We start from the raw sequence: 22403 nt of genomic DNA, 5'->3' as shown, positions 1-22403 counted from the left end.
GGTGGCAGATCAGTAATCTGAGGTATGCTGATGATACCGTACTCCTCTAATTGACAAGGAAGAACGAACTAGGAGGACAAATTCTTGATAAAGTTAAGATCAGTAATAACAGAAGACTTTAACTCAGTCTTAGCAAAACGAAGATTATGATTCTCAAAGGAAATACAAACTTAAAGGGAAGCTAATGGAGAAAGAATTGAAGTCAGCATGTTTTGAGGACCTGGGATCCATTGTTAATGTGAAGAATTGCTGTTCAAATTAGGAATGTCTAAAACAACAGTCAGAGACTTGTCTAAAATCTAGAAGGATGGATTTATCTCCATGGGAGGAAGAAAGTTGAGGATTTTGGATGCAGTTATTTATCCAATGGGCGACTTATGGATGTGAGACTTGAAACCTAAAGAAGTCAGATAAGAAAAGAATAGCTGCTTTTGAGATGTGGTGTTACAGAAGGCTGTTGAGGATATCATATACTGAAAGGCATACAAATGAATGGGTGTTAGAAAAGATCAGTAGAACCTTAAGGCTGCTTAAGGATATTGACAGCAGAAAGTTAAAATATTTTGGACACATTGAAAGGATGGAAGGAGGACTTCTCAGAACAGTCATAGAAGGTAAAGTTCCTGGAAAAAGAGTAAGGGGTAGACTGTAAATGAGATGAATGATGTGTGTGGAGTGACTGATCTTCAAAGAATTGAAGCCTCCAGAATAGTCTACAACATGACTACACGGTGAGACTTGGTGTGGCACATCACCGAGCATCAGAGTGACCATACGGCATCTGTGGATGTCCAGTGAACATATAAAATGCAATTAAGTTTGAACAATGTATTTGCAGACAAGGATGACCTGATATTTGAAATCCAGAATTTCAGATATTTTCTCTAGTACTTCTGATAGGTTACAGTAGGATGGAAAAAGTGATGGAACGATCAGGCAGTAGTAAACAGTGACAAAGTTTGGCATACTTAGTGATTGGTGAATGTGTTTTGCTATTAGTCATCTCCATGCTTACAAACTAAATAATCCATCTGTGATGCAGTCTGTTTTTGTGAAATGAGCTATAACCCAACTAACTGTGGATTACAGAAGTTTATGAATTAATAGAATGTGACATTTGACTCCCAGATTTGTGGGCTGCCTGCTGGTAGTATAATAACTTGTTCATCCCTTATTGACAATTAATATAAGCAAATAGTCACATCAGTTGAATTGCAGTTGCAATACTTGATACTACTATTGCAACTGCAATACCAGTACTTAGTTTTCTACTAATTAAGGAGTGCCATTCTGGATAATATTTTAGTTGTTTCAGTATTTAGAACTTCAGTTTCCATAATTTTTTCATGAAATATATCACTAAGGGAGTGGGGGGAGAGAGGTTACACTTTTTTCTTTTTCATGGTGTAATAAATCATCCATATTGTTTCTAATGCAAAACAGACTTGAATCCATTTTATTTGTTAATAGGAAAAGTGATTATTTGTGTTGCATTGCAAAAAATGTAAACAGCTAAAGAGAAAAAAAATTCTAAATGTTAAATGGTCTGTAACAGCTTCACTGTGACATTATGTACAGTGCATTATGTAATATTTGTGCATTGTTCTGCTTGTGTGTTATTTGGTCATGTAAATAAATCGAATATGTTCAGAAATTGAAAAGTGGAAATATCTCTCACTATATATCAATTACCTTATAATAATGATGATATTATTATCTGAGATCACCTGGGGGTCAAGGACTCATCATGGGAGGCTATAAATCACCCAACCCACCTGGGGCACGTATTCCAGGTATGTGGTGCACATCCATTGGAATAGCAATATCACCGATACTATATTTTTGCATTTATTCATGTTAAATACTCTCCTAATTGATTCCTGGAATAATGCGACTCCTAAAATTAAACACAATATATTCATGCTTCATGGAGAGGACACTTTTCTACGTGTAAACATTGCATCACATTTGCGTTAATGGCTCAGGCATGTGGTCGCCAATACTGGACACCTTTTGAACATACATACAGATGGTGCAGCAGCTGAAATTCTTAGTGTTCCAGTGGTTTTAAACCACTCAGAAAGTGAGGTAGGGTGTCCACTGAGACAATAGCACCCAGAAATCAGTGGCTGTAATTGATTATTATGTCAGCTAATCCAATCGAATGTTGTTATGTGTTGCTGTTTTTGTTTTCTGAGTTTCATCTGTTTTGTGTGCATGAAGTATGAACTGACATGTTTAGGACATCGATATAGACAAGTTTTTAATATATAACTTTCTATTATATTATATTACATATTATGTTATTCTATGAATAATTTGTAACTTTCTTGCCCAGAGCTTTCACAGATTATATGATTATATTATGTTATTATATTATGGAACTTGTGTATAAATAAGTAAAACGAGTTATTTCAGCCTTTCTTTAGTTCAATCCAGAAAAATAATTTCCCAAGTGATTACTTGGGAAATTATTTTTCTGATTTCTGATTTCTGTGCATATTGTGTGTATTAAATACAGTGTATGGCTGTATTTAAAAATCATATCAAAATTCAAATTATCTGTATCTCACTCTAGTATTTGCCAGTAATTGTCTAATATCATCACGAAGCATAAATGGCACACATGAAGCATAGCTGTTGTTTATTTGACCTTTATGCTTTCCATTTGAAATTATTTTAATTGATAAATTAAAATATTCAAATTTATCCTACAATTAATTGCATTGGACCAATTCTGATGTGCTATATACTGTTAAAACTTTCATATATCACTAAAATGCAATCATATGGTCAAATTGGACGTGAATTTTGTAGCATGGGTTGTATAAGCATACAACTGCAAACCAGCCATCATATCTTCTCTTAAATTCATTCATACTACATGCACTCACCATCCCTAAAGACCAACTATTCCATTCACTCACTACTCTGTGAGAGAAAAGCTCCTTTCTTGACTGCAAACAAACTTAACTTCCAGATGCCCCCATGTTCTCTCCCCAGATGATATCTTTATAACACCCATTCTGAAGTTTATAGACTTCTATCATATTACTCCTCTTTCTCCTGTTAACCAGAGTCTATAATCCACATACTTGCAATCTGTCCTCATAATCTGGATATAATCTTTGTAACTCCTCTTTGCACCTGTTCCATAGCTTCTTTATCCCCTTGGAACCTGGGAGACAATAATCCAGGTGTAGTCTTATTGAAGCCTTATAAAGAGGCAAAATGAATTCCTTATCCTTACATGTCAAGGTTTGCTTCAACATTGCAATTATTCTCTGAATTGTATTTGCAACTTTTGCTATGTGTCCTTTGAACTTCAAATTCCTTTCCACCATTATGCCAAGATCCCTAGCCTCATCAGTTTCTTGTAGAATAACCCCATTAATATAATATGCCACTGAAATTCTCACTATGCCAAAATGCATAACTTTACACTTATTAATATTAAATTGACAGCCATTTTCATTCCCAAATTTCCAGCCTATTCAAATCATTTTCTAAGTGCTCAATAACGATGTCATCCCTGATTGCCCTGCCTATCTTTGCATCATTGGCAAACAGTTGCATATCTGATGTTAGATCTTGCCTGATGTCATTAACATATAGATTGAACAATAATGGCCCAAGGACTGAACCCTGAGGTACACTACTGATCACCTTAAATCTAGCAGATTCACACCCACTGTATACCACATTTTGATATCTGTCAACCATCCCCTGATTCAAATAAAGATATTCCAATCCCATATTCTTCAGTTTATGCAACAGCTATTAAATTATTTCAGGAAATTATAACGTATACTAAATATTAATTAAAAGAAAACGTTAATCAATACTTCTATATCTTGGAAATGTTACATTTAAGTGCTATACAATCTTTGATTATCTCTTCTCACGCATTCCTGAATTCTAATATCTTCATTTTTCATATGATTCTGCTATTAATGCTTTTCTTCCTTAATCTTTCTCAGACTCTTCATATCATGTATATGGATTTTCTGAAACTAAGGTTTCACATTGCTCCTGATGTTAGATAATTCTGAAGTTTGAGAAACACATTTTGCAGTTGATTTTAGTAATAGTAATACCTAATCATATTAGTTATCCTAGTCTGCATCTTTTTCATGGCAGAATGTAAATATTCTGGTGTTGGGATGTAGCAATCTCAATGTTCCATTAAGTGAGACTTTAAACAGCAAACAGTACATTCAGTGTAACAGATATTGCATCTAGATTGGCAGTTAAACTTACAAACTATGTTGTGCTAATAGTAAAACATCAGTCTGAGATATGCGAGTTTATGTTAGTAAATTTTGTAGTTTTTTGCATGTAGTGAAGATTATCTGAAATTTGAATATTTGAAGATGTGCTTGATGGCTTTGTCAGTGTTATGGATATATGGGAATTTTAGAATGGTGTATGATTTGGATAAGTTGCTTTGGTAAGAAGGCATGTGATTTCTAGTAACGTATAGCATCAATCATCATCATCAAGTCTTTCCGTGCTTACTAGCACATAAGGCTGCAGCAATGTATAGCATGATCTATTAATTGTTGAAGGAAGTCATGAGAAGATGTTTTTAGGTATGTGATTCTTTGATTTAGAATAGTGGTGGAAAAAGAGTATTTGTAACCATTAGTCTAAATCAAAGAATCACACCTAAAAACATCTTCTCATGACTTCCTTCAACAATTAATAGATCATGCTATACATTGCTGCAGCCTTATGTGCTAGTAGGCACGGAAAGACTTGATGATGATTGATGCTATACGTTACTAGAAATCACATGCCTTCTTACCAAAGCAACTTATCCAAATCATACACCATTCTAAAATTCCCATATATCCATAACACTGACAAAGCCATCAAGCACATCTTCAAATATTCAAATTTCAGATAATCTTCACTACATGCAAAAAACTACAAAATTTAAAATGTGTTAAAATAACAGATCTGTGGCTATAGTAAGGATGATAAGAGAAGAAATGTAAGTAGTTCCCAGTGCTGGTATGTTTATGGCATACCTTAATATAAAAATAGAGCATATTAGTACTATCTCAGATCCATGAGTTAAAATTGCTGTGAATGATATCTTATGTACTGCTACTTTAGTGTGTTTTTGCTAATTTCTTGTTATTCCATATAAATTTATTCAGCTGGCTCCCAACCATTCCAGCTTTGGTTATTCAATTACTTATCTCCAAGTTTAATTTGACAATTCTCTAAAAGTTATAAATAAGTGAAATATTTTGTTCTATAGTTCCTACGGTGTGATTGCGATTGTTTTCTGCATTCCTGCCTATTTTCATAGTTGGAATTTTTATTTTGATTTTTGTTAGTTATTTTAAGAATCCCAAAGATTTGTAGTACACTTATTTATGGGTATAACATCATCTGCTTAAAGAGCTGAGTTGAATATCTCTTCCTATTTTCATATCTCTCATATCTATATAATTCAACTGAGAAAGCATTAGCCATGGTTTTCGTTTCTGTGATGGCTTGTCATAAGTTGATCTGCTGATAGCTACCTTTCACATTAAAAAAAAAATCTTTAGTGCTTTAAGCCATTCTTCAATTTTTCTGCAACTCTTAAATTCTAGTTTTCCTACAGCTTAGTTATCAAATGATAGCCTTAGCATTTCATGAGTTTCTAAGAGCTTTATTTGCTCTCAACTTCCTGTAAATTTTTGTTCTTTGCATGTGTGAAGTTGCATTTTTGCTCTAATGTTTTATCATTGTTAAAAAAAAAAAAAAAAAATGCTTAAGTGATCAAGCGCATAATGTTTTACTAATATGAATCCTTTATGCATTCGATTGGCTGATTTCTTGTGAAAAACAACCCTTAGATCTAGCAGTTATTACTTATTAGCCTGTATTTTGTTTTCTATATTAGGGAAATGTTAAAATTGCTTATCTGTTTGATTTATTTTTTCTTCTTCTGAAATATTCATATCTTTCATCTGTATATTAACAAAATAAAGTGCATTCTATATGCACATACCCAGAATGACAAACCAGACTGGCAGGCACAGCGAACTTTCAATAGCCTTTCAAGGAATCTTCCTGTGAGAAGACTTTGACCTTTTTTAAAAAAAAAAGTTTCTGTACATAGATAAAATTCTATTAATTCTAAAAATGTGAAATATTTAATCTTCTGCACTTGATGCGTGTAAGTGCAGAAGTAAAATTCTGTAATAAAAGATTATAATTTTTATTATTATAGTAACCTCATGGAGTCAGTTACCCATTGTGGGATGTTCACTTAACTAGCAACATATTTATCATGTTGAACCTTGAATTTTTTTTTACACTTTCCACATTCACTCTCCATGCAAAAGATCTACTCCTCACACCTTTTTTACACAACTACGGGATTTTCACTCATTCTTCCATCTCTTTATAATTACTTCTTTCCTCCACTCTTTATAATCCCTTCCATATTATAAAATCCCTTAGCTAACTTGAAGATCTCTATCATATCACTTCTTTTCCTTCTGTCTATCAAACTCTGAAATATACATTCCCTCAACTGCCCTGCATAACCAACACTCCAGAGTCTCAGTAGCACTTTGGTCATTAGTCTGAATCTTTCTCTAGTATTTCCACATCACATTGAAAACTGGGTGACCATGTTTGAGCCCAGTAGGCCATGTATTATCTGACCAATGCCTTATACAAAGGCACAACAACCACCTTATCCTCACATGCTGATGTACTTATCATAGCAGCAATATGTGTGTCTTTGCAACGCTTGCAGTGTGCTGTTAGAACTTCAGTCTATGTCTATTATATGCCAAGATCCCGAATCTTGTTCACTTCCTCTAGTACGACTCCATCAATACAGTACATAACTTTATATCTCTGCACCCCAAAGTGTAGCCCCTTGCATTTATTTATATTAAAATTACAACCCTATTCAATATTCAGCATATTCAAATCTTTGTGTAGAGAACTAACATCAGCAATACTCCTCATAATTCTTGCCTAACTTTACATTGTCAGCCAACATTTGAAGATCCAAAGCTAATTCCTCACATTTGTTCAGTAATGCATGATATTTGTTTCTCTTGCTTGATATTTAGTTATTCCTTAACAACAGTCAGTTTTGACAATTCACATAATTTGTAATCTCCTGAAATTGGCATTAAGATGAACTTAAGAAAGATTAAATAATTGCTAGTTAGTAGTTAGCATTGACTAATATAACTGGGGGCTAAAATCAGTTCAACAGCAACTGTTATTAATTTACAACTCATTTAATATATTTATTTTGTTTAATTTTATTATACATCTGGATCATCATTTTTGTACTCATCAGTGTAATGGTTCTGTTTTTAATATAAATTTGTTTGCATTTTTCTTTTCTTTTATTTATTGATTTATTTTGTGTGTATGTGTGCACGTGTGTATGTGTGATATCCTTTCATTTTGTTTCTTTTTTTCTATGTTATTGTTTTTATTTTCAGTTTTATAACTCAACATGAAAGAAATATTTTGAACTCAAGGAAATTTGAAGCATTACTAGAAGAACATGCTGAACAAGAATATAAAATTCTGTCTCAGGTATCTTATTCATATGTTGCCAGATGTTAATAATGCCACTTAATTATTAGTGGCATTATGAACTTATGATATATTACTGTTGAATGCATTAACTGCTGTTGGCCTAATGTGTCAACTTGCTGCCATTGCCAAAAGGTTGTTAGTATTTTGTCTTCAAAATATATATAAATGCTATTTTTTTTTTCACTTTATCACTGTAACCACAAATTTTATTTTTTAATAAGTGTTCAGAGTTTGTGCCTTTACTGGTCAGACTGTATGGAAAGGGAGCATACAGCTCATTAGAAACAAGTAGCACCAAAGTTGCACAAACATCAGCATACAGTTATTATAAGCTAATTAACTTGTCTCTGGTGCAAAAATGTTAATGATATTTTCTCTTCAAAAATGTATAATTCCTGTTTTGTTTTTACGTTGTCACATTAGCCACAAACGTTTTGTAAAGGAACTAGAATTGAATTATCTTGCAATGGCTTATGGAAAAATAATTCTTTTATGTACGTACATGGTAAACCCTGGAACTTGAGCAACCAAATGAAAGATTGGATACTAACCCCCCCCCCCCAATGGGAGGTTTGGTTAGGTACATATGAGAAAAGAGAGATTTAGAGAAAGTTTGGAGGCCCTAAGGTAGCAGCCCCACCACCAAATGAGGCTGTGGATAACCAGTAACCAACCTAGTTATGTCTCTCAGGAATGAAATAATCAGACTGTCACTCTGGAAGAATGACTCACAGGTTAATGGATATGAGCAGGACAACAAAGGAAAAGAATGAAAATAAACAAGAATATCTGGAATGTTGCTACTTAGAATATCAAGATTATTACTGATATTAATAATTAATAAAGGCACAAAAATTAAGATCAGTGATGCTGTCAAATTGCAGAAAGGGAAGGGCAAAGAATTTACTGCTTTGGCTAAAACTAATGACCTAAGAGGCGAAAAGCGTGATATGAGAGAGGATGTGAAAGAGTTGTTGGAAGAAGCAAAAAAGAAGAATGAGAGGGTAAAGTTTTTAAGTCTGTTACCATGCTATGATAGAGGTGAACTGAGAAGAAGGGCAATGATAGCTTATGAATCTATGTGCAGGTTGTACAGATGATGTAGACTTTGTGGACCTATGACCCGAGTTTGATACTGCACTTAAATAGATTCAGAGTTAGGTGTCTGTCTAGAGAGAGATTCTTTCACTGAGAGTGTGAAAGTGCAAAGTCAAGAAAACTAAAGAAATTAGGGCTGATGCAGACGAGTGTGTGAATGAACAAAATATGCAGAATCTAGTCTCTCAGGCAACAATATCGAATGGGATAGACAATTTAGGATGTAAAGGTGGTTGTGGGCCTAATGGAGATTCCACAGTTATTATATGCTAATACCAGAAGTATCAGGAGTAAGAGGTAGGAGTTTAAGGCATTGGTTAGTGCAACTTTGCCAAAAGTTATTGGCATTAGTTACAGAAGTAACTACATCATCCAAAAGTTATTGGATGATGTAGTTACAAGGATAATGTGATGGATTTAGTATTTTCAGGAAGGATAGAGTAGATAGGACAAGGGGTAGGGCACCGCCTGATAGAATATGAATTGCAACCAACCAGAGTAGGAGTCAATCATGAAAATGGCAGTTCTTTTGAATCAATCTGATGTGAGATTTAGGCCAAGAGGACAAATATAAAATTGGTTGCTAATATAGGCCAGGAGATGCCTGGGATGATGTGGAAGACAAGCATCAGCAGATTAGTATAATGAGTGTAAGTTGAGTAAGGAAACATAGATTGAAAGGAGGAAAGAAGATCATAGGGCAGAAGGAAATAAATTTATACTCTCACTGAGTGTAAATTCTATTTCTAGGTGGCTACATTTCTTCCAATTGGCGAAATTGATCATGTGATCTTGATTTGGAAGGTAGCAAAATGTGTAGAAATTTTAGTTAAGAAGTAATATATATTATAATCACCTACAAGGCAGGTGATTATAATACACTTAGGAGACAGCTTGAAATAGTACCATTGCATAAAGATCTGCAAGTGAAAGATGTTCACAGTGCATGGGGAATAGTCAAAGAGTATCTGGAGGAAGCAATATCATGCTGTATACCCAGCATGATATTGCTGGGTATACAGCATGATATTGGGCAGGCAGGTTAATTAAATTGAAGTTAGATGAATCAGTAGTAACATTAAGCATGAGCTACAAAAAAAAGAAAATGTTGTGGAGTTTTATAAGGAGAAATGTGACCAGCTAACTCATGAAGAGTAACTCAAGGGTCAGGCAAGAAAGGTGGCCATAATAATGCAATAATAATAATTCCCTACTCTGGCACTTTCAGTAGGTGCCTTATAATAAAGATTTAAGGTGCCTTAAATCTTTATTATAAATAATAAAGATTGTCTTAAATTCTTGAGAAACAAGAAATCTAAAAAACCATAAGACTATATAACAGCTAATAGGAAAACAGTTAATATGATGCTAGATAGCTGGGAATTTAGAAGTGCAGAAATTGAATATATGATCATTGTCTATTACATGATCATATTCAATTTCCGATTATAAGGTAAATGAAGAATTCTCCCAAGATGGTTTAGAATAAGGAATATTTTACGGTTGAGTTCTTGGATGACAATAGTATTAACTATTCCTTTGCAAAGAATAAATGGAAAACTAGAGCAAATAAAAGAAAATGATGATATAGAGATAGAATAGAGATAGAAACCCACAACCCAAAGGGCTGTGGGTTTGAATCCTGCCATGGGCATTGGTGTTTGTGATTGTCTGTGAAAATACTAGTGATTGTGGTGGTCGGCGGTAGATGGCATTCGTGTAGATGATGAAGGTAGTTGCGGTTGGTGGAGACGAAGAGTTGTAGAGTAGGTGCCTTCCCTCGATGAGTCTTTGGACTCCCTGGAGGTGTTATCTAATAATAATAACATTAATGAATGCAACAAAATGCCTTTGAACAAAAAATAGATGGAACAATGGAAGGGGGGGGGGTATGCTGAAAAAAGAATAGAGAAACATGGGATAACTTCATAGCGAAATTGGAAAGAGATCTTACAGTGAAGAGACCAAATACATATAAAAATTCTAAGGAATATGAAGGAGGTAAAATGAATCTTGAAATAATCAAAGAGAAAACCTGGCTGGACTTCTTCATGGCATAATAGTATAAAACTAATATAATGCTGACTACTAATTATATGCTAGACGAAATAACATTACAGGAAATCCAACAAGCAATTCAGCATAGTAAATCAGGAAAATCATATGCTGGAGATGGGATAAATATAAAACTTATTAAATATGCAGGCATCCTGTTCATCAAATGACTTTTAAAATGGCTTAACAATATCTGGCGGCAAGGAAAAATTCTAGAAAATTGGAATAAGGCAATTATCATCCCAATATATAAAAGGCGATAAGTGCAATTGTGTAAACTACATAGGAATAAGTCCTAAATACTGGTTATAAGTTATATGCACAAATATTAACTTCAAAATTTAAATCATATGTAGAAAAAAAAATTTGAAGAACAAAATAGCTTTTGGAAACAATTGCATGTTGGCCCAGCTTTTACATTAAAAATCTTAATGGAGAAACACTTAATTCAACATACAAACATACAGCATTTGTAGATTACCAGAAAGCTTTTGACAGTCTTGAAGAAACTGTGGACTATACTCAAGAATCTAAATATTTCAAATCAACTGCTTGTAGCAATAACTAACATGTATCAAAATAACCAAATAGCTGTAAGAATCAGTGATAAAAGTTAAGAATAGAAATCGATAAATAGAAGAGTCTGTCAGGGATGCCCAATGTTACCACTCCTCTTCAATATCTAATAAAGAAACTAGTAAAGAAAAAGGAGAAGAATATAAAACCAAAGTTTAAACTCGTTCATGGGACTACTTAATACCCTTTTCTTTGCAGTTGACCAGATAGTTATAGCAAGAAGTCATCATGAACTCCAGAGATCAATATACGCCTTAAGCATAATTGCTAAAGAATTTTGAATGGAAATTTAACAGACAAAACAAAAACCATGTCTTTTAAAAGACCATCTCCAGTTTGAAGAAGACCAAGACCTGACCAAGTTCAAAAGCATGCAAGAATAATTATAAAATTTTTGCAAGACCTTCTCTGCTTATAGAAGTGAATTATGAACCATAAAAATTGCAGAAGAAAAAGAATCAACTGAAAAAAATAAATTCCTATAAAGAACAGCAGGAAAGAAAACTTTACTTACTTTTCTTGAGACAAGAAATTTTTAGTTCTTTACTTACTTTTCTTGAGACAAGAAAAGTAAGTAAAGAACTAAAAATTGATTTTATTGAACAAAGTATGTGAATACCAAAAGAATTGGATTGAACATATTGAAAGAATGGGCAGTTGAAGACTATCCAAAAAGATACTCCAGGATCTCACCCACTTGAAGGATATAGAAGTCAAGGACAACCATCTGGAATGAGACCAGAACATGCTATTGAGCTCAAATCCCTGAAAGATAATGTATGCTATCTGGGAGATATCTTGTCAGGAGTTATCTAGTCTTTCAGCTGCTGAAGAAAAATTAATTTATTCCTATAAAAGGATAAACAACTTACAGTAATTACATGTTGATGTTAGTGACCTTTGTGCCATTTGCTTCTAATGAGCTTGATGTTCCCTTCCTGCATGGGTCTAGAAACTTTGAGACAGTAATATAAACATGTAAGCTCTGAAAACATTAATAAAACTGATATTACAATTTTTATTTATTTTAAAAGTTTATTACTTCTCTCTCCTTTATTTGCTTGTAAAAAGTATTTAGTTCAGTTTCACTATACTTATTCTGCATGCCAAACTTTTTATTCCACCGTTTGAAATACTGTATTGGCTACAGGTAATCTTGTCTTCAGTAAAGTTCCTTACAGCAAACATGAGTGAATTTGTAGTTGCCATCGTGTTAATCGTAATCTAGTTGATTTTATCCACAATTGTAAAGAGAAAGTATTAATCATATTTTGATGAATAAGCTTAAAAAGGCCTCATAAAAATTGTAACTATTTCACTAAAATTTTAAAAATTACTTTGTTTTAGTGAAATAACATCAAGCACTGAAACAAAAGTGATAATTTCTGATTGCACACATGTGATAATGTACAGATACTGCTTATTTTTTTAACTCTTTAAAAGCACGAAAGGCAAAACATCTCATCTGATCTTGAATTTCAAAGCAGTGCAACAATAGTGCACTTAATCCATAAAGTGAGCAGTGTGTGAGGTTTCAGAACTTGCTTCTGTTCTGTAGTTAGTGCAAAGGTGGTAGATGATTTTTATTATCTGGTGTGTGATCTAGCTTACTGAAGAATTAAAGCAGCTTGCAACTTTGATACAATCAAGAAAATATTATTTAATCTGTAAAATATTTATATATATATGGTGTTTAATAATTTTTTATAAATATATTTTATGGAACAAATCGTAGTTGCTTCCATTATATAAAATTCTTATCTTTATTATATTAATGAATTTATTTTACACAGTTTCATAAAGAAGAAGAATTAGAGCTTGAGGAAGAGGTTAATATGGAAGCACAAAGAGAAGCAGTTAGAATTAAAAGGCTAGCCCAATCACCAGAGATAATGAATCCCGCTCGTTTAGCTTTTAAATCGGAACAGTGGCTAGGCGAAGATGCAACCAATTGGAATGTGTGCGTATTCAGCCAAACATGCTATAAACTTTTATTGTTTGTGAAATGTCATTTTATTCTTATGAAATTCACTTATAAACACTTCAATTATTTAACTTCCTGGTAATATTTATCTGCAATGAATATTGCAGCCGACATACAGCTATTATTATTATATTATGACCATTATTATTATTATCAAAGACTTATCTAGGTAGTCCGTTTGTCATACACACAACAAATCATACTGTGCCTAAACACATTCAAATTCTCTGCAGACACAACACTCTCAGGCAATGCATTCCAGTCATTCATAGCTCTCCATGCAAAAAAAAAAAACTGCTTCTCATGTGCTTGCTCACACCTTCCTTATACAGCTTAAAGGAATGACCTCATCTTCTCTCCCAGTCTCCTACCATTTTATGAAAAACTTTGTTTATCTTATAACCACCCCTTACCAACTTGTACATCTCTATCATATCACCCCTCTTCCTCTTATTCACTAGACTTTGTAAATTTGCATCTTTTCAACTTTTCTTCAGATTCAACATTCCCGAGATCAGACTGCCTTAGTCAATCACCTCTGGATCCTTTCCAACATCTCTTAATCCTTTTGAAAACCAGGTGACCACATCTGTGCATGGTAGCCCATGTGGCCTAATCAAGGCATTACACCTGGAACCAGAATCTCCTTACTTCTACAAGTTAGTGTCCTTAGCATCATTGTCAGAATTCGTTGTGTTGTCTTCACAGTTATGGCAATGTATCCCATAAATTTTAGATCTTTATCCACAGTTACTCTAAGATCTATTTCTTTCTTGTAGAAAGGTTTATACATTGGTTGCACATGATCACTAAATAACTTAAGGAATTCACAATGTATACTCTTTAATATATACTTCCTATATTTTGGCAACGTCACGTTGCCATCTTCATGGGAACATAAAATTAAGACACGTGCATGCAGGCACTAAAAACAGCAAATGAGGTAGAAGCGAGGAAACTACTGTTTTTCCTAAAGTCCTGATGGTGCCCCCCCCCCCCCCAGTGGGCTATATTAGGTATTCTTGGCCATTGGGCTGAATTTCTCAAGATGTACATCTCCCAAATTTGGGGCAGTCTCATGCATCCAAATTTGTTGAGGTTTGGCATGTTTCTTAGGGCTGAAGCTGATTCCATGAATAGTCTTTCAAATTTATACTTGTAGCAGTGTATTACTGTGGCTTTCTTGCACCATGGTCTGCAAGCCCAGTGTGGCTGTAATGGTGAAACCAGATGTAGTCCTTTTGTTCTGAAATTCTGATATTTGCTGTCCTGCCTGTTTGGTCAAAGTAGGACAGCTTACAGCTGCAAGGGACCTGGTACGTCTAGGGGAAGTGGTTGGTCTTTAGAGGAGCAGATAAGGGATGCGAATTTCCTATATGGTCTGTAGAGGTCAGATCATGTTTATTCAGGATTTTGGTACTTTTTTCAGAGGTGCCCTGGATGTGGGGAATAATGATGGATTTAGAGTAATCTTTCCTGTGAGGGGGGGGGGTGTGGTTTACTGGTTTTAGTATTTTTTGGATTTTATTGGGGTTGTAGCCATTGGCTGAGAAAGTGTTAAGGATGTGATTTAGTTCAGTGGTTAGGGCATTGTCATTTGAACAGATTAGTTTAGCCCTGTTGTATAGTATCTTAATAACTCCATATTGTTGTGAGGGGGATTGTTGGTGTATGTACCTACCTGTATGGGTGGGTTTTCTATAAACTGAGAAAACCAAGGTTCCATCAGGCTGGTGGGTGACTGGTGTGTCTAGAAAAGGGAGGCTGTTGTTTTCCTCTTTTTCCAGGTGAACTTGATTCTGGGTATCCTTGATTTAACCGTGCACCCTGAGGGTACCTGTTTAAATCAAGGATGTGCATTATCCCCTCTGTTATTCATTATCTATATGGATCACATTATGAAGGAAAGTGGTATTAAACCGGATATCAAAATTGGAGATGTTAATGTCAGCTCTTTGCTTTATGCGGACGATGTTATACTTCTAAATAAATCCGCTACAAGTCCACAAGATTGCCTGACTAAATTGAATATCTGTTGTAATAGATATGGTATGAAAGTCAGCAATAACAAGACAAAGACAATGAAAATAGGCAGAAGCATTGAAAATATGAGCTGGGTTGTGATTGGAGAACCAATAGAACAAGTAAAACATTTCAGCTACTTAGGCACGATTTTCAGTGAAGATGGTAAATTAAATATGGAAATAGACAACAGAATCAACTAAGTTGGTATGGTAGGAAGTCAATTGAATAAATTTATATGGGATAAGAGAGAAATTAGTTGCAACACTAAATTAGCAAGACAAGTGTTCAAGACTGTACAAGACAAGTGTTCAAACCAATTTTAACTTATGGATCTGAGACTGGGTCAGAACTAAAACATTTCACCAAAGACTAGAGACCGCAGATATGCGAGTCCTGAGAAAGATTAGGGGATCGAACAGATGGCATCAATAGCAATTTCATATTAAAAACTAGGATATTAGGAAAGAACTTGACATTGTTAGGAATGTGTTAGCAGAGCTGATCTCAGGTGGTATGGTCACTTAAACAGTTTGGGCGAGGAAAGATTAGCAAAACAAGTGTTCTCTGCCAGGTTGGCAGGAAAAAGACCAAGATATAGGTGGATTGATATGGTACAAAGTGCCTTAGAAATATAATATCTGATAATGTTGGAGTCTTGACAGGTAACAGACTGATTTTGAGGAAAATTATAGATAGGAAGTTAGTAATGATGTTAATTTTTCATGTACTACTATCACTCCTGTACGCCCCTTGAGGATACATGGCAGGAATTTGATGATTATGATGATTGTTTCACTTCTGATAACACCAACTTAGCAAATTTGATGCAATCCAAAATTGGAAATTTCTTCCACACATCAATAATTTTCAGTAAATTATCCTTATCTAGTTTATCCAAAATGTATTGGAATGTTCTTCTTATGTGGTAAGTTTTGATGGTAGCAATCGCACCCTGGTCTAAGTGGTTATATTAAGGCTGTTGTATTAGGTGGTAGAAAACGGAATTCCACGTTCTGGTGTTCTAAAACAGGATGGCCAGGCGCATTGTCCTATAATCAATAAAACTTTTAAAGTCCATATTTTTTTTTTTTTTTTTTCCCTCCTCCACCAAATAGCGTTTAACTTCCAGAACAAAACATTGATAGAACCATTCAGTAAAATTTCTTTTGTAACCCAACCTTTTTTGTTTGACTTCCAGTGCACTGATAATGTGTTAATATCTGCACCTTTCATTGCCCACAGTCTTTGGGATTGATTAATGAGTAATGGTTTTAATATACGATCTCCTGAAGCATTGCTTCAAAATAATAGTCACATGATGCTTAGCTGCTTTAAAGCCACCAACATAACAGAACTGAATTCAAACAGAAAGTTTAAAAAAAAACACCATTTGAACTGCATTACATCAAAATATACTGTGTGAAAAGAGAATAGACTGTAAGAGTTTGTTATATTTAGATCAAGTTAATATTTTAAATAATTTTATCAAAGGCTTTTTCAGATAATTAATGAAGGCCATCTATGTGTTTTTTTTTTTTGTATGTGTGGGAATAAACAAAACATTAACGGAATATATATAAAAATTACATACACGTGTTTCACAAAAATCAGTAGTCTCACAAACTCAGGATTTTCATGCAGAATAAGAGTTGGGGAGCCAACTTACATTTCATTTAACATTAAATGTATCTTTTTAATATTCCTCTCTTCAAACAATATGCTATTGCTATTTCAAAAACTATTTTTCTTTCATATTCTTTGCAAAGAAGCTTAAAAACTTTTATCCTTTTGTGCTTTTTTTTCTTTTACAGATTTACAGGTACAGCAAAAGCTATGAGATCATTGTATTATGCCTGTTTTTGGGAGTAAAAACCCTGCTACCTCTATATGAAACTGGTTAATTTATCCAGAGTGTGGTTTTGCAACTATTTATGCCTTATTGCCTGTATATTACAGCGTGTTTGCATGCAAACATATTTGAATATGATAGCATTACTGTCTTCTAAATTTTGTTAATCTCTGAATCTTGTAAAATTATTCCAATGATAACATCTTTTCATTTGTCACAAAATATGGAATATTCATAACATAGTCAGTTCTTGTTATATTTATATTGAATACCATTTAAATTAATTTTCACAATTTGAAGAGGATAAGTAAACAATGGATTCAGCTTCATATAAAAAAATTTAATTGATCTCTAAAATTTCTTAATAACAACAAATACTATATACTCTAAATGTGCATTATAAATATTCACTAGCAGTAAATTAAAATGATGTAGAGAATCACTATGGGGTCATTTTTATTCAAAGTAGTAATAAATCATGCTATATTTTATTCAAGTTTATTGTATTTATAATTGCAAATACAAGGAGTATTGTTTTAATTATCCACCAAACTTGTTAAAAATTAATAGGAAACTATATTAATTTTAGAGCTGGTGGGGAATATGTATCTGCAACCTGGAAGAGAAATTCAAACGAACAAGGTAGGTTAATGTTCTTAGGAAGCTTTATTCATTTATATATATAAGCACGCATATCAGTTCTATGTACTGTAGGCTGTGCAACCTTTTGTGCATCAATATCATGCATGGTGACGAAGAATGAAGGAAAACAATGTGTATTGAAACCATTGTCCTATGGGCCACTACTTGTTCTTCATCCATAGTCTATGCTGACTGTTGGTACATTATAACAGTGACAGTCCTAACATGCTTTCTCCAGGTATTTCTGTCTTAGAATCTCTTTAACAAGATAGAGAATGAAGAATTAGTCCATTTTCTAATATCTCCAGGTGATTCTAGGTCACCCTTGGTAATTTTTACCAGAAGTCAAATCCTCGAGTACTATTTTAGGTAAACTATCTGATCTACCCACGGAGCTTTCCAATGTATTTTAGTGATATTTTCTTGTGTTCTGGCAATGGAGCAGATTTTCCTTCTAATGTCGTCATTTGTTATATGTGCAGTGTATGATATCTTCAAAAGTTTTCTGTAGTGCTTCTCAAAGGCCATCTTTAACAATGTTCACCTCATGTATCCATATAGTGAGACAGAGTTAACAACAGTATCAATGAGATGGTCTTGTAGCTATCTATATTTTATTGTCCTTCCAAAGTGGCTGTAATCTCTGAAGGGAAGTTTATAATTTTTTATAAGTGGGCTTTACATTAAAAAAAAAAAATTAGTTGATTTCTATCTTATTCCAACTGCCTTACCACCATAATCAAACTTGCTTTGTTCCACTATTTCCCTGTCTTGTAGAAAACCGTGATTAGTTCAGAGTTCAGTTGATATTTTATATATTTTTTCCAATTTTCAGTTTTCCTTTAATTATTGATATTCATGCTAATGAATATCAGTAATTAAATCAGGGTATATGTCAAATTCTTGATACATACCCTCAGGCAAATGGGTATATTTTTTATAACCAATTTATTCACAACACAGAAAAAGTTGCATCTTTGCAACTTTTTTTTTTTTTACCTCTCTTTTAATCTCACAACTCGCACATCACATTATTCAGCACAATCCATCCACTGCCAGTGTATTTTTATCTGTTAATTGCATCTGTTTGCTGACCTAATTTTTGCTGAGAAAAATACTTCAAATGTTTTTCACACAATGATTATAATCAAACATTTCTAATGAAAAACATGTTACATTTTAATTCTGATTGTTGTGAAAAACTTAATCATCAGATTCCCATCGTGTACCCTCAGGGTGTGATCAAGATGTTATGATAGTACTGCATGAAAAAGTGTCATCATTACTGACTCCCATCAACAATTCGTCATAACTAATTAATTATGGAAACACTTACATCATTATTTATAGAATTTTGGGCTATGTTTCATACATAGCCCAAATTGAACAAGCAAGACATTTCAGCTATTTTTAGTGAAGATGGCAAATTACATATGGAAATAGACAGCAGAATTAGCAAAGCTAGTAGAGTAGGAAGTTCAACTGAATCAATATACATGGAATAAGAGAAATTAATCAAAACATTAAACTGTATACAAGACAGTTTCAAACCAGTTTTAACTTATGGATCTGGGAACTAGGTTAGAAATAAAACTTAATCAAAGATTGGAGACTACAGATATGAGAGTTCTAAGGTTTAGGGAATGAACATGTAGCATCAGTGGCAGTATCATATTAAAAATGAGGATATCATGAAAGAATTCTACATTGTTGGCATTCAGGAATGCATTAGAAGAGCTAATCTCAGGTGGTATATCAGGAGAGGGAAGGTTAGCAAAACAAGTGTTCTTTGCTAGGTAAAAGACCCAGAGGTAGACCAAGATCTAGGTCGATTGATGTAGTAAGAAGTGCCTTTGAAGACAGAAATATAAGATTTGATAATATTGGAGTCTTGATAGATAACAGGTTAATTTGGAAGAAAATAGTCGATGTAATTGATCTAAAAATTGAGATGTAAGTGGAAGAATTCATTATAATCAATTAATAATGGTAACACTTACATTAGTTCAATTCTTTTTATTTGTTGATTTTTCAAAATTTACTTTATAGAGTGCTTCACGGCCATTCTTTTTTGTGACTGTTTTCCTATAATTATATTGGTTCAGTTCTATCAGTTCTATTTCCCTTTTTTACAAATGTGTACTATGAGAGCTCTACTCCAATCATCTGGAATTTCATTCTCTGACCAGGCCTTCTGAATTATGCAGTGTAACCACTGTAAAACTTATATACCTCTTATTTGAACATTTCTGGTTAAATATCAACTCTAGCTGCTTTTTTTCGTGTTTCTGATTTTTAATGCTTCTCTCCCTCCAAGTACTGGTAAGCATTCTCCTTGCTACATTCCTCTTGAATATATATAAAGCAGTCTTTTTTCGATGTTTGCTTATAACTTGAGAACGAATAGACTGATTTCTTTTGATGATGTGACTTTCGACAAATGCCGCTTCTTCAGGGTTAATGAAGTGAACCTAAGAACAGACCCTTAGATATGCAGGTTTAGATTTAAGAGTTGAATGTTTTGGACATAGGCAATTATATGTAACATGTTCTGAAAAAATTCGCTAAAAATGTTATTCGCTAGAAAACTGAAATGAATTGCATTGATACCGATATATAAAAAGTAAATGCAGTGCAAGATAAATTTCAAAAAATATAATTTTATTATGTATCTATGTATTAGTCCGTGCGGTTAACCGAGTGGCTGGTTGCTTCACAACCATATGCCTGGGAAAGGAGTGTCCTGGGTTTGATTCCCGTTGTTGACGTGAGGAGTGGTGATGACTGCAGGGTTTTTCTCCCCAGTTTATGTGGAGGTTTTCCTCCTGCAAGCAAACAGCAAACCAGCCCTGAGAAGATAACGCTTCTACAGACATAAGATACACTGGGAGGCATATGGCCAACCACCTTATCCTCATATGATGGTTGTGGATATGATTTTGTAAATATTAATATTCCATCAACAGAATCTGAGTATCAAAATAAGAATGAATATTTATACCATTTTAAGACGAAACAGAAATTAGGAAACTCTCCAATCAATAAAATGTTACTTTCACTGTATAAGAATAAAAAATATGAAAATCTAAATAAATAATACATAGATCTATCCCTCTTTTACCTTTACAGTGTCGAGGTTTCTATTCCTTATAACCGCAACCGTTATACAAGGATAAGGTGGTTGGCTTATGCCTCCCAGTGTATCCTATGTCTATAGAAGAGTTAGGTTCTCAAGGCTGGTTTGCCTGCTTGCATGAGGAAAAATCCCATATAAACTGGGGAGAAAAACCCTGCAGTCCTCACCCAAGACTTGCTAACTTGGCTATGTCTGAGAAAGATCCTAGGCTCCTCATGTCAGGGACGGAAATCGAACCCAGGAGACTCTTTCCCAGGCATATGGTTGTGAAGCAAGCCACTCGGCTAACTGCGCAGACTAATACATAGATACATAATAAAATTATTTTGTGAAATTTATCTTGCACTGCATTTACTTTTCATATATCGGTATCAATGCAATATCATTTCAATTTTCTAGTGAATAACATTTTCAGCAATCAGTAGTTTGCATGATGAATTCTCTCGACACGGCCTGTCTTTAGTTCTGTGGAAGTCAAGTTTGAGTTTGTTCCAGAAGCTGACTTTCATGGTTCATCTTGGTTTCTTAATGAAAATGGTAAGGTCTTTGTGTTATAACAGGTTAGAGGGGACAGGCTGTACTTCTCAGGGTTGTGAGCAAAACTTGAAAGGAGTAGTTTGCATCCTCATTATAATAAAGGGTTTTATTCCTTTAATGAGATTCTGATTACTGACGTGTGTGAGATAGTTTTATGAAATAAGCTCTTTGACATAAGAATTTAATTAACATCTTTTTGTAATGTATACAGTTTAATCGGTTTAACTTATTTACATATGTACAATTTCTCATAACAGCATTGTATTTATAACTTAAGTTAACAACTTACATGTTCTGACACACTTAGATATATACAGTATGTTCTGAGAGTTGACACTATATACACACATATACACATAATGTGTACTTCAACAGTACGTATTTTCCTTTTACCTGTTATGCTGTCTTATTTCTACAAGGCATATACACCAATAAACTGAAGTAGTAAACACACAACAACAAATATAGTGTTTTAAATTTTCCATTAGCTGACTTATGAAAAATCTGATCCTTTATTCTTAATTGATACCATTCCTTAAACACAATGTAAAGACACGTATTACTATAGATTTGCAGAACTTTATTCTGTAAAATATACCAGTATGTTGGAAGAATCAATTGCCATTTATCTAAATGTTTCATTACCCTGTCAGTAGCAGTGGCTTTCGAGGTTAAGTGACTTTTTTTTTCCCCTCAGTCATATCTCTTTGTATTGCCAACACTTCTCCCCATCATGCTTTCTTTTTCAGCATTCTCTCATGCAGCTTTCTAGCCTTTTTCCCCATTTTCCTCTCCCACCCTCTTTTTTTTTTTACCCCAGAGTCCCATCTCCTTTTATTCTGTTTTCTCTAGTTAGAGGCCTCTGCTATTGCTTATGTCATGACTACTCTTAATATTGGTAGTAGAACCCTACTCACAGATAATAC

At 33.8% G+C, this 22403-nt stretch overlaps 1 protein-coding gene across 1 annotated transcript in view; it reads left to right on the top strand.

The window, feature by feature from the left end:
* Nucleotides 1–22403, top strand: part of LOC150099281 (uncharacterized) — a 109487-nt gene that overhangs the window by 55526 nt on the left and 31558 nt on the right. The window contains exons 5-7 of the mRNA XM_090404302.1: nucleotides 7476–7572; nucleotides 13098–13264; nucleotides 17752–17804. Coding sequence (XP_090260428.1) covers nucleotides 7476–7572; nucleotides 13098–13264; nucleotides 17752–17804 — 317 coding nt within the window. The remainder of the gene's footprint in view (nucleotides 1–7475; nucleotides 7573–13097; nucleotides 13265–17751; nucleotides 17805–22403) is intronic.

This window comes from Typopeltis vanoorti, chromosome 14 (genome assembly GCF_054136105.1).
Source record: "Typopeltis vanoorti isolate ZY-2024b chromosome 14, IOZ_Tvanoo_1.0, whole genome shotgun sequence".
Taxonomy (NCBI): Eukaryota; Metazoa; Arthropoda; class Arachnida; order Uropygi; family Thelyphonidae; genus Typopeltis; species Typopeltis vanoorti.
This window is presented reverse-complemented; position numbering and strand designations above follow the sequence as displayed.